This window comes from Giraffa tippelskirchi, chromosome 3, assembly GCF_054371585.1.
Source record: "Giraffa tippelskirchi isolate mGirTip1 chromosome 3, T2T-mGirTip1v1.2.pri, whole genome shotgun sequence".
Classification (NCBI taxonomy): domain Eukaryota; kingdom Metazoa; phylum Chordata; class Mammalia; order Artiodactyla; family Giraffidae; genus Giraffa; species Giraffa tippelskirchi.
This window is the reverse complement of record NC_137277.1, coordinates 50,128,634-50,142,361: the sequence shown is the minus strand read 5'-3', so window position 1 is coordinate 50,142,361 and position 13,728 is coordinate 50,128,634. Positions and strand designations below refer to the sequence as shown.

The 13,728-nt window shown below is 37.3% G+C and overlaps 1 protein-coding gene across 11 annotated transcripts in view; it reads left to right on the top strand.

Moving 5' to 3' along the window:
- Positions 1-13,728, top strand: part of USP32 (ubiquitin specific peptidase 32) — a 244,980-nt gene that overhangs the window by 175,918 nt on the left and 55,334 nt on the right. For all 11 annotated transcript variants that reach the window (XM_081584982.1, XM_081584979.1, XM_081584983.1 and 8 more), the window contains 4 exons: positions 8,071-8,202; positions 10,063-10,170; positions 11,927-12,042; positions 12,574-12,636. In XM_081584982.1, the coding sequence (XP_081441108.1) occupies positions 8,071-8,202; positions 10,063-10,170; positions 11,927-12,042; positions 12,574-12,636 (419 nt within the window). The remainder of the gene's footprint in view (positions 1-8,070; positions 8,203-10,062; positions 10,171-11,926; positions 12,043-12,573; positions 12,637-13,728) is intronic.

Here is a 13,728-nt window from a genome sequence, read left to right as displayed (position 1 = left end):
TGAGTGACTTTCACTCACTTTTGATGATTTTTCTGTAAAATCTTAAAAATGAATTTATCCCATTGATGATTTAAAACTGTGAACTAGGGGGAGTTCCCTGGTAGTTAGGATTTGGCACTTTCATTGCTGCTGCCTGGGCTCAGTCCCTGGTTGGGGAATTGAGATTCTGCATCCTGCAAGCCACGAGGCATAGCAAAAAAACACCCCTCTGAACTAGGATTTTGTGTAATGTGAAAAATCATACAATGGTATGGATGATAGAATGAAATTATTAGATGTAATCTTCCCAAACAAGCCAGGTGACAGTCAGGTACGTTTATGATTATAGTTAAATGAAGCCAAAGAACTATGTTTCCTTTTTTTTTTTTGATTACCTACATTTTTAATATTTTTCATGCAGCAAAATATATCACTAGTTTAATAAAAACAAGTGATACAAATTTTTAAATCAATTTAGTGTTATTAGTATTTTCATTTTTTAACTTCATAAAATACATTATCTTATATCCTTGTCACTCAGTTACTTATTACTTTTAGTAAATAATAAGTGATTAGTTTCCTTTACTTCAAGAAGTGGGAAGTGGAATGTGACTACTTTCTGACTTAGTTACTCTGTAGTGTCCGACTCTGCAACCCCATGGACTGTAGCCTGACAGTTCCCTCTGTCCATGGGATTTTCTAGGCAAGAATACTGGAGTGGGTTGCCATTTCCTTCTCCAGAGGATCTTCCAGAGCCAGGGATCAAACCTAGGTCTCCCACTTTGCAGGCAGATTCTTTACTGTCTGAGCCATCAGGGAAGCCCTTACTTCAAGTGTAGGGTAACTTCATTGTTGCTCCTGGACTCCTTCTCCATAGGTTTTAAGAGTATATGTTCTCGAATAGTCAAGGCAAGAACTTTCCAGGAGAGCATTCGTCTTTGTAAATTGTGGGGACTAATTAGAATCAATGTACTTGACTCCATTCAAGAATCAATGTACTTGACTGGGGGCCGGCAGTGGCAGCTAGAGGAATTACCCAAGGCCCAAGGTAAATTGTGGGGACTAATTAGAATCAATGTACTTGACTCCAGTCAAGAATCAACTGGCCTGCTGCCGGCCCCCAGTCAAGTACATTGATTCTTGACTGGAGTCAAGTACATTGATTCTAATTAGTCCCCACAAGACGGATGGGTCATGGTGGAGAGGTCTGACACAATGTGGTCCACTGGAGAAGGGCATGGCAAACCACTTCAGTATTCTTGCCTTGAGAACCCCATGAACAGTATGAAAAGGCAAAAAGATAGGACACTGAAAGATGAACTCCCCAGGTCAGTAGGTGCCCAATATGCTAATGGAGATCAGTGCAGAAATAACTCCAGAAAGAATGATGGGATGGAGCCAAAGCAAAAACGATACCCAACTGTGGATGTGACTGGTGATAGACGCAAAGTCCGATGCTGTAAAGAGCAATATTGCATAGGAACGTGGAATGTTAGGTCCATGAATCAAGACAAATTGGAAGTGGTCAAACAGGAGATGGCAAGAGTGAACATCGACATTCTAGGAATCAGCGAACTAAGATGGACTGGAATGGGTGAATTTAACTCAGATGACCATTATATCTACTACTGTGGGCAAGAATCCCTTAGAAGAAATGGAGTAGCCATCATGGTCAACAAAAGAGTCCAAAATGCAGTACTTGGATGCAATCTCAAAAACGACAGAATGATCTCTGTTTGTTTCCAAGGCAAACCATTCAGTATCACGGTAATCCAAGTCTATGCCCCGACCAGTAACGCCGAAGAAGCTGAAGTTGAACGGTTCTGTGAAGACCTACAAGACCTTCTAGAACTAACACCCAAAAAAGATGTCCTTTTCATTATAGGGGACTGGAATGCAAAAGTAGGAAGTCAAGAAACACCTGGCGTAACAGGCAAGTTTGGCCTTGGGAGTACAGAATGAAGCAGGGCAAAGGCTAATAGAGTTTTGCCACGAGAATGCACTGGTAATAGCAAACACCCTATTCCAACAATACAAGAGAAGACTCTACACGTGGACATCACCAGATGGTCAACACCGAAATCAGATTGATTATATTCTTTGCAGCCAAAGATGGAAAAGCTCTATACAGTCAGCAAAAACAAGACCGGGAGCAGACTGTGGCTCAGATCATGAACTGCTTATTGCCAAATTCAGACTTAAATTGAAGAAAGTAGGGAAAACCACTAGACCATTCAGGTATGACCTAGATCAAATCCCTTATGAGTATACAGTGGAAGTGACAAATAGATTTAAGGGACTAGACCTGATAGACAGAGTGCCTAATGAACTATGGACAGAGGTTCGTGACATTGTCCAGGAGACAGGGATCAAGAAAATCCCCATGGAAAAGAAATGCAAAAAAGCAAAATGCCTGTCTGAGGAGGCCTTACAGATAGCTGGGAAGAGAAGAGAAGTGAAAAGCAAAGGAGAAAAGGAAAGATATTCCCATCTGAATGCAGAGTTCCAAAGAATAGCAAGGAGAGATAAGACAGCCTTCCTCAGTGATCAATGCAAACAAATAGAGGAAAACAGATTGGGAAAGACTAGAGATCTCTTCAAGAAAATTAGAGATACCAAAGGAACATTTCATGCAAAGATAGGCTCGATAAAGGACAGAAATGGTATGGACCTAACAGAAGCAGAAGATATTAAGACGAGGTGGCAAGAATACACAGAAGAACTGTACAAAAAAGATCTTCACGACTCAGATAATCACAATGGTGTGATCACTCACCTAGAGCCAGACATCCTGGAATGTGAAGTCAAGTGGGCCTTAGAAAGCATCACTACGAACAAAGCTAGTGGAGGTGATGGAATTCCAGTGGAGCTATTTCAAATCCTCAAAGGTGATGCTGTGAAAGTGCTGCACTCGATATGCCAGCAAATTTGGAAAACTCAGCAGTGGCCACAGGACTGGAAGAGGTCAGTTTTCATTCCAATCCCAAAGAAAGGCAATGCCAAAGAATGCTCGAACTACCGAACAATTGCACACATCTCACATGCTAGTAAAGTAATGCTCAAAATTCTCCAAGCCAGGCTTCAGCAATACGTGAACCGTGAACTTCCAGATGTTCAAGCTGGTTTTAGAAAAGGCAGAGAAACCAGAGATCAAATTGCCAATATCCACTGGATCATCGAAAAAGCAAGAGAGTTCCAGAAAAACATCTATTTCTGCTTTATTGACTATGCCAAAGCCTTTGACTGTGTGGATCACAATAAACTGTGGAAAATTCTGAAAGAGATGGGAATACCAGACCATCTGACCTGTCTCTTGAGAAACCTGTATGCAGGTCAGGAAGCAACAATTAGAACTGGACGTGGAACACCAGACTGGTTCCAAATAGGAAAAGGAGTATGTCAAGGATGTATATTGTCCCCCTGCTTATTTAACTTATATGCAGAGTACATCATGAGAAACGCTGGGCTGGAAGAAACACAGCTGGAATCAAGATTGCCGGGAGAAATATCAATAACCTCAGATATGCGGATGACACCACCCTTATGGCAGAAAGTGAAGAAGAACTAGAGTCTCTTGATGAAGGTGAAAAGAGGAGAGTGAAAAAGTTGGCTTAAAGCTCAAGGTTCAGAAAACTAAGAAAACTAAGATCATGGCATCCGGTCCCATCACTTCATGGGAAATAGATGGAGAAACAGTGGAAACAGTGTCAGACTTTATTTTTTTTGGGCTCCAAAATCACTGCTGATGGTGATTGCAGCCATGAAATTAAAAGACGCTTACTCCTTGGAAGGAAGGTTATGGCCAACCTAGATAGCATATTTAAAAGCAGAGAGATTACTTTGCCAACAAAAGTATGTCTAGTCAAGGCTATGGTTTTTCCAGTGGTCATGTATGGATGTGAGAGTTGGACGGTGAAGAAAGCTGAGCGCCGAAGAATTGATGCTTTTAAACTGTGGTGTTGGAGAAGACTCTTGAGAGTCCCTTGGACTGCAAGGAGATCCAATCAATCCATCCTAAAAGAGATCAATCCTGGGTGTTCATTGGAAGGACTGATGTTGAAGCTGAAACTCCAATACTTTGGCCACGTCATGCGAAGGGTTGACTCATTGGAAAAGACCCTAATGCTCGGTAGGGTTGGGGGCGGGAGGAGAAGGGGACGACAGAGGATGAGATGGTTGGATGGCATCACCGACTCGATGGACATGGTTTTGGGTGGACTCCGGGAGTTGGTGATGGACAGAGAGGCCTGGCGTGCTGCAATTCATGGGGTTGCAAAGAGTCGGACATGACTGAACGACTGAACTGAACTGAACTGAACTTGACTCCAGGTACGTGTCTCAAGGCCTTTTTGTTTTCAGCTATGGCAGGTATATAGTTAGTCCCATGAACTTTTCTTTCTACTTAAGAATAAATTAGAACAGTGTCTTTCTCAAAATCTCACTTCTTTCATTTATTGATATATAAGATGATGTGTACAAAATTTTGTTCTCCCAGCAAAGGATTTTTATTTTTTGTTTTCAAAAGAAAGTCATTCCTAGGTCCTTTAAGTAAATACTCTCTTTTAGACCTTAGACATAGTGAGCGTCAGAGTAGAGTCGGGGATAGAAGGAAAGACGGAGAAACATTACCTTTCTGTCCTGGGAGCCCCTTGAAGGTCAAGCCAAAGGAGTAGTTTTTTTTTCTTAAAATTTTATGTAAGTGGGTGGATTATGTTTTCATTTATTAACCAATTTTTATGACTATGATACTTACATAAAAACAGTACAATACATATGTTGACTTGACTATCTCTTAGGTATCTTGCTGATGAGGACAGGTTTTTCCCTGAAATTTTTATTAAAACTGCTAAGAAATAGTGTAAGAATGAAAGCTTTGAAGTCACTGGAAATTTAAAATACATTGTTCTTGTCTTCCCAGGTAACTTGTAAGCTATTTGTCAATTAAAAAATATTTATGGAGTGCTCAAAATGTACCAGGTATTATTCTAAGTTTTAGAACATAGCAAAGAATAAAATAGACCCAAAAACCTGCCTACAAGGAGTATATGTTCTAGTTGGAGGAGACAGCAATAAACAAAACAAATGAGTCGTAGAGAGCAAAGTAAATAAAGAAGGAAAGGGGTGGAGGAATGTCATTGAATGGGATGGACTTTGGAAGATCTGAGAAGGTGACATAAGAGAAAAGATCTGAAGGAGTTGTGGAAATAGCCATGCAGGTATCTTGGGAAAGAGGGTTAAAAAGTTTTGAAGCAGAGACATAGCATGATTCTGTTTAAATTGTTGTTTTCAAATGACGTTTTATTCTTAGTGAAAAGTTCTCCCCATTTTTATGAATTGTATGTCTGGTACTTGTTAATCTATTGTAGTCTTTATGTTTTTTAACTGCATGTATTGATTTAAACACACTTCTCTTCTTAGCTGCCCACCAGGCTATTCCTAACTCAGCAGTCAAAAGTGATGTTTGTTGGTTGGATCACGGCACTCCTCTGCTTCAGACCCTCCAGTGGTTCACAGTTTCACTTAAAATCAGAATCTTTCCAGTGGGCTGTATAACCTGACCACCGTTTTCTTGCTGACTTTATCTCCTCCTACTCTCTCCTTACTATTATTATTATTCCCTCTGCTTACTCACTTCACTTTAGCCGCTCTTGTTCTTTCTCTTCCTTGAGCTTTCGATACATGCTCTCATCTCAAAGCCTCTGTCCTTGTTCCTTCTGTCTAAAGTGTTTTTTCTCCATGATTGGACCCCTTGCCTCCTTGAGATCTCTGCCCATATTACCCTCACACTGTCAGGAGATAATCATCTCCAGCCAGTAGTTCTGTCCTGTGGAAATTTTGCTGAGACTGAGGCTAGGCAGTGTCATGGGCTAGCAGTTTCATGGGCTCATAGTTTTGAAGTCTCAGAATCTTGAAGGTTGCACTCTGAAGACTGTGGTCCTCAGATGCTGTCGTTTTATGGAGTTGGAGTCTTGTGGTTGTGCAGTTTCAATACAGGGATTGGCAAACATATTCTTAAAAAGGCAGTAAATATTTTAGACCTGTGGGCCATATGGCTCTTCATTACAGTTATTCAACTCTGCCATTGTAACACATTAGCAACCATAAACTATACGTATGTAAATGTTATTGTGTGCTAATAAAACATTATTTATACAAACGTGTGCAGCCAATGAGGCTAGAATTTGTAGACCTCTAGTTTCAAAAACTAGTAGTTTCTGGGCTCTCCGGAATAGAAAGCTGAGCTCACCTTCAGAACATTTGAACTAGAGGTATACTTCATCTAACCAAAGCCGCAGCTAAACGCCCACCCACAGTCTGTTATGATTGATGATATCAGATGGACGTTAGGAGCTGAGCATTTCCTGTTTTCATCATTCCTTTGTATAGATAGTGGTTTCCATCTGGTATCACTTAACTTAATCTGAAGAACATCTTTTTATATTCTTTTTAGTATAGTTCTGCTGTTGATGAATTCTCTCAGCTTTTGTTTGTCAAAAAAAATGCTTTATTTTACCTTTATTTTTGAAGGATTTTTCATAGGATGTAGAATTTGAGATAAATAGAGTTTTAGTTTTTTTTTTCCTTTTTGATCCTCTTCCCCTCCCCCTGCCCCCATTGTCTTCTGGCTGCCTTGTGTCTGAAGAGAAATCATTGCTTAATTCCCCTGGTTATAATGTATTTTTTCTCCCCTCTCATGCTGCTTTAGAGATTTTTTTCTTTATCAGCAATTTGATTACATCTTACCTTGGTTTGGTTTTCTTTGAATTTTTCTTACACAGGGGGTTCATTGAACCTCTGGATTATGGCATTATAGTTTTTATCAAATTTGAAAATTTTTCAGCTGTTAATTGTTTTAAACATTTTCTGCCCACTCTTCTGGGACCTCAATAATATGTATGCTGTGCTTTTTTAAAATTTTTATTCATTTTATTTTTGGCTGTGCTGAATCTTCGCTGCTACACAGGCTTTTCTCTAGCTGTGAGGGCTACTCTAGTTGCAGTGCGTGGGCTTCTTGTTGCGGTGGCTTCTCGTTGTGGAGCATGGGCTCTAGAGTGAGCAGGATTCAGTAGTTGCAGAGCACAGGCTCTGGAGAACAGGATCAGTAGTCATGGCACATATGTTTAGTTGCTTCATGACATGTGGGATCTTCCTGCACCAGGGATCAAACCTGCGTTGGCAGGTGGACTCTTTTACCACTGATCCACCAGGGAAACCTTGCTGTACTTTTGATATTGCCTTACAGGTCACTGAGATTCTAATAATTTTTTCAGTCTTTGTTCCTTGGAAGGAAAAATTCACACATATAGAATGTAACCATAGTTAGAGCTTATCTGTGATTTTTTTAAAAAAGAAAATGCATTTTCTGATGAATGAGGAGAAAAAGCTGTTCATATTTTCATGATGCCCCTATTACCTATCACATTATAAATTCTAATCTACTTTCTTTCTCATTTATTGACTTCATAATTTGGGTTTTTTTAATATATATCTTTTAACTTTTTATTATATAATGGGATATAGCCAATTAACAATGTGTTGTGATAGTTTCAGGTGAACATCAAAGGGAACTTCCTTACTTTTAACATCTTTTATCCTGTTCCTTTTCGTTTCTTTAGTAAGTATTGAATGTGTAAGTAGTTACCATATCAACAGGATGAATCAGACATGGGATCCTTCTGTTAGGATGTTTACAGTATAGCCAGGAGAGAATATATGTATATACTTATGTGTGTATAAAATCATCAAACCCAGGATAGAGATTGACTATTACCAAAGATGAGTACAGATTAAAATGTTGTGGGAAACCAGAATGAAACATCTCAGTTGTTTACTGTTTTACGTATTGGACTTAAAAGAGCCTACCGGGGAAAAAAATTCCATTTTAAAACCCGTTTTATGTTAATTTGACTTACTTTTAATTTCATTTTAGGTATAATATGTTTGTCTTTCAGAGTTTTGTTTTAGGTAGTTTTTAGCAGTATAACTGGGAAATTAAAATATATCCTTAGAAGTTGAATTACCAGGATGAGCTAACTAACTGCCTAGAAGAGAAGACTGAGGTTTTATGATCTTGTTTGATTTGACCCTCAGTGGAGGAATCAGACATCATTGATCTGGAGAAACGCTATTGGTTGCTGAAGGCTCAATCGCGAACTGGACGATTCGATTTAGAGACATTTGGCCCATTGGTTTCACCACCAATTCGTCCATCTCTAAGTGAAGGTAGGAATCATTCTGTTTCTATGATGTTCCTTGCTAAACACACATGAGACCATCTTTTATTTCTAACCAATACATCTTAACTCTAAAAGGCCATAATGTTATAGGTTTGCAGGTTTCTTGTAAATAGTTCGGTGGGGAGGAAAATTAAATTGGGAATTAAGATTATAGCCTTGAGTATCCTATTCTACTTATGTAATCTTGCATAAGTCAGTTTAGCTGTCTCATCTGTACGTATGTGCTAATTAGTCGCTCAGTCATGTTCGCCTCTTTGACCCCATGGACTGTAGCCCGCCAGGCTCCTCTGTACATGGGATTCTCCAGGCAAGAATACTGGAGTGGGTTTTCATGCTGTCCTCCAGGGAATCTTCCCAACCCGGGGACCAAACTAGGTTCTCTTGTGGCTCCTGCATTGGCAGGCAGGTTCTTTACCACTAGGGCCACCTGGGAAGCCTCCCTCTCACCTGTATATTCTCACATATAAAATGTTTTTACCGTGACAGTGGTTATGAAACTGTACTCCTATGTGTGCCTCAGAAACTCAATCCTATAGTGCTGGGATTAGGGAGGTGGCCACTAAGCAGGAAAGCTCTGGACTTCCACATACAGCCCCACCTCTTCCTCAGCTTGAGAACCTTCACAATTTTTCTTTCACATAAGAAGGTTCACTGGGGAATTCCCTGACGGTCCAGCGGTTAGGACTCCTCGATTTCACTGCCAAGGGCCTGGGTTCAATTCCTGGTTGAGAAGTAGGATCCTGTGCGTGGCACAGCAAAAATGAAAAAAAAAGAAAAAGGTTCCACTGTAGTATCACTCCTTCCCCCACCCAAAAAAAAGATTAGGAAACCACTGGACTGGAGCATATCTATAGTCCCCACTTAGCCCTAAATTTCTCATTGCTATCACTTAAAAAGATGGAAATGTAAAGAATAGTTGTTGGGTGATATCACAAAAACCACATATGGAGTCTGAATACTTGGGTTTTTCTTCTGGTTCAGACCTTTTTAAACTTTTCTTTTGGCAAGTCGTTTAACTCCTCCTTAGCTTTGATTTTCCTACTCTTTAAACTGAGGGCACAGAAGTAGAGTCTTGTAGACTATCTGTATTCTCCACATTCCCAGTGTGTTTCAGAAATACCTGTTAGGGGAACCAGAACAGATAGGACATCACCTACTTCAGAGGTGCAGTTGTGTTTTTAACCTTTTTAGAACTAGAAAGTGATAAGTCATTTTATTTGAAAACAAAATTATTTCATTTCTATGTTTTATAAAAAGTTTGAAAACCACAAGATTATATTATAAATTCCCTTTTATTTCTGAAATTTAAAATATTTATAAATTAAGTAGCACAAAGAAGACTGCAATACAGAATTTCTTTCTCTTATAGTGTATTATTTTTCTTTGCCTCATGAAAGAGCTTAATACAGCTTATTAATAACAGCACAGTATATCTTTGATATGCAGTTCAACTTTTCTTCTTTTTTCCTTTTTCTTCTCATTCTTTCCAAATAAGGATAGTTGTGGTCTCTGGCTTTTTTTTTTTCTTCAGTTCTTAATTTTTTAAATTTGTTTTTATTTTTTACATACTATAGTCATTTTTAGCTATAGGGTTTGATATAAGATAGAGACAGGCAGGCAAACAGAACCAAACACTAAATGATAGTAATGTATTTTCCGTTAAAAAGTGAAGTTTTATAATTATACCAGGAAAAAAAAATACTTCCTGAGACAGTAGGAACTACTCATAAACTTTTATTTTTAATTCAGTAGTTTATGGGAAAAAGTCATGCCTCCTTTCATAAACATGTCATTAATATTAGGAAATTTGTGGTTCTGATTTATGTTGTCTTTTCCTATTTTACAGGTTTGTTTAATGCTTTTGATGAAAATCGTGACAATCACATAGATTTTAAGGAGATATCCTGTGGGTTATCAGCCTGTTGCAGAGGACCTCTGGCTGAAAGACAAAAATGTGAGTGTGTTAAACATTGTCACAAAATTTGCAAATGATACGGAGAAAAAGATCAGCATTCATTCATGTAGAAATCATCTGTGGATTAAGGCTTAAATTTTCATTACTTTGGCAAATATCTATGTTGAAGTTCTAGTGAGGTCACTGTAAGGATTTAGTCATCTTTTTTTTTGTTTTTTTAACTGTGGAATGATTTGGAATCTTTGTCATTATTAACGGGGTTGATTTTCCAAATGAAGGTACAGTTCATAATAAATGAACTACATCGATCATGATATCTTTGAAAACGTGAAGCATTTAGAAAATATTTTCTGGTAGTCTGTATAGAAAATTTTGTGTCTTACATGACTTGAATTATAATTTATTTTCTGTCACTTCTATATATTAATATTTTATTAACAAAATGAAATTTATGATCAAAACACAATTTTATTAAATACTAAAAGTCTTTTAAACCTAGCTAAAAATGTTATGCCTTAATTTATAAGCATTAGTGTATTACTTTAATAAATCTTAACCATATTTGAGAAAATGTAACAGTTTACATTTAATTGGAATCTAATTCTAATATATTTGCAAAAGTCATTATCTCTGTGTCTTTCAAAAATACAGTTTCACAAATGTTGCCTATTTTGGATATGCTACTTGTTAGATTTCTTTTTTCTTCTTTGGTATGGTATACCATTATTCCAACGTGAGTTTATGATAGATTATTTGTTTCCATTAAAGTTCAAATACTAAATAAAAAGATTGACATCTTTGCTTCTCAGTTGAGGTTATTATTGCCTTAAAAAATTGGTTTTTGCTAGTGCAAGTTAATAAGCTAGAGTGATTCATTTGATGTTAATTAGCAAATGTTAGTATTTCTAATTGTTAGCCTGTTGTATATAAACAAAAAATTGAAGAGTTGAACTTGTTTTTTGGCAAAAAAAAAAAAAAATTGAATGTGCCTTTAATTACACTGGAGAGGGAAAATCTTTGTATGGTTCTCTCTCAGTATCAGCTGGGAGTTGGTTCTGGGACCCCCTCGGACACCAAAATCCATGAATACTCAAGTCCTTATATAAAATGGCATAGTGTTTGCATATAACCTACGTACATATTCTTAGGTACTTTAAATCATCTCTAGGTTACTTATAATACCTAATGCAATGTAAATAGTTGTAAATACAATGTAGATGCTATGTAAATAGTTGCCAGTGTGTGGCAAATTCAAGTTTTACTCTTGGGAACTTTCTGAAGTTTTTTTTTTTTTTAATTTTTATACATTTTTGTTTTGTGGTTGAATCTGGGAATGTGGAACCCATGGGTATGGAGGGCCAAATGTACCAGCTTGTTGTTGATTCTTAATGTAGATGGAATATTTTCAGCATTGTGAGAATCAACTCTGAAATGATCAGTTATAAATATTGGAAATTAAAGGCTTGAATTACCACCTCAAAATCTGCAAGGTAATGTATAGTAACTTGGCTCTTATTAATATTTTTCAGTTTATAAGGAATTTAGCTCTAGATTTGGGGAAAGGATAGGGTTCTCCAGCCTGGCTAATCATTTGGAGAGAGAGACTTAGAAATGTGTGCAAGAAGCCCTACAAGTTGAGAGGACTTCCATGACATAGTCCGCTCCAGATGAGAACTTAATCCAGAATATACTTGCTTGAGAAACTTATTAATTTTACTAGGGGAGCTTCTAGTAATATGTATTGTACTTCAGAATATAAAAGTGACTTCCCTCCAAAAGAGTTTCTTTTGTTTAGTTTGCTTCAAGGTGTTTGATGTTGACCGTGATGGAGTTCTCTCCAGGGTTGAACTGAGAAACATGGTGGTTGCACTCTTAGAAGTCTGGAAGGACAACCGCACCGATGATATCCCGGTAAATTCTGATTGTATACATTTTGGTGCATGTAAACTTCACGCCAACAGGAAAATGGAGTGAAAAAAATTTTTAAAGAGATCAAGAATAAAGGATTTGCTCTGACTTCTAGTTGCTATATTATGCTACTCAAAATATCTATAGTTAAAAGTACAAAATTGGGAGGGGAATTTGCCTTAGAAAATTTAATAAACTGAATGTATTGTAAATATTTGACCAAAATATCATATACTTTTGTTATTGTTGTTTGGTCGCTAAGTTGTGTCTGACTCTTTTGCAACCCCATGGACTGTAGCCTGACTAAGCTCCTCTGTCCATAGGATTTCCCAGGCACCAATACTGAAGTGGGTGGTCATTTTCTTCTCTATAGGATCTTCCCAACCAAGGGACTGAACCCATGTCTTCTGCATTGGCATGCAGATTCTTTACCTCTGAGCCACCAGGGAAGCCCAACATCATGTACTTAGTCATTGACTAATAAAAATGATATCTGCTTTTTTTAATTACTTCTTTGGGTTTCTGTTTTTACAGGAATTACACATGGATCTGTGTGACATTGTAGAAGGCATATTGAATGCACATGACACCACAAAGGTGAGTCCAGCTGGGACTGATTTTTTTTCTAAAAATACCTCATACTTTGAATCGGTATATATAGCTTGTGTACATATTTAAATCTCTCATACATTGTCTCAACCAAGTACTTATTTGGACCAGTGGTCACAGTCCCTCCAAGTTGTCTCTAAAGATAGCCCATTCCATATTTCCAATTTTAGTATATGTGCTGTCAAAGCAAGCATAGCCCATTCCATCTTTAAACAACTCCACTGAAGTGTTAAATACATAAAAACATTTATGTTTTATAAGGTAGACATGTTATAAAAATTAAGTAAACACAACCCTTGCCATCTACAGCTTATAATCTTTATTTCTCCCATTTTAATAAGTTATAGAAAGGCTAACCTTGTACTGAGCAAAGGAAACGCTGGAAAAATGAAAACACATTGTATGATTATTCCATTTATATGAAGTTGGAGAATGGAGACAAAACCAGCAAATGGTAATAGGTGTTATAACAGTGGTTTTGCAGATGAGTGATTCAACTGGGAAGGAGATGATGGAAATGACTATCTTAATCTGGATACATACATTCTTTTACAAAATTTCTAAAGTAATATTGGTAAAGGTCTCTTCTGAGTTCTTTAATAGCACCCAGAATAACTATGTAATAGAAATAAGCATGTACTTTACAAAGAATAAATTCCTGAACTTAGTTTGACAACATTTATTAGTTAGGGGTATTATAATAGGTTTTCTCCTGTAGCTTGCTGTGATTTTCATACAGAATGTATGAAAAATGTAATTTTTGGTACACTTTGAAACAAAAAAAAATATTGTTTTACTCAAAAGAGTAGCATTAAATTGTTTTTTAGGGAAATGTAATATAGATACTCATTTTTAATTTTTATTAAGTTCTTTTCAGTCTCTAAGACCTCTGATAAAGTTGCTAGATATTTCTAAGAAGGAGGTCTTAGAAAATTATTAGAATCAAAACACATAATCCAGAGTCTGTAAAAATGCTTTCAAAATTAGCAAATACTTCATTTTCCCTACCTGGGGCCTTTTGCAGGTTCCATAGGTAACCTTTGAACCAGAAGATAATGTGAGTTATTTCCCAGGTATTGT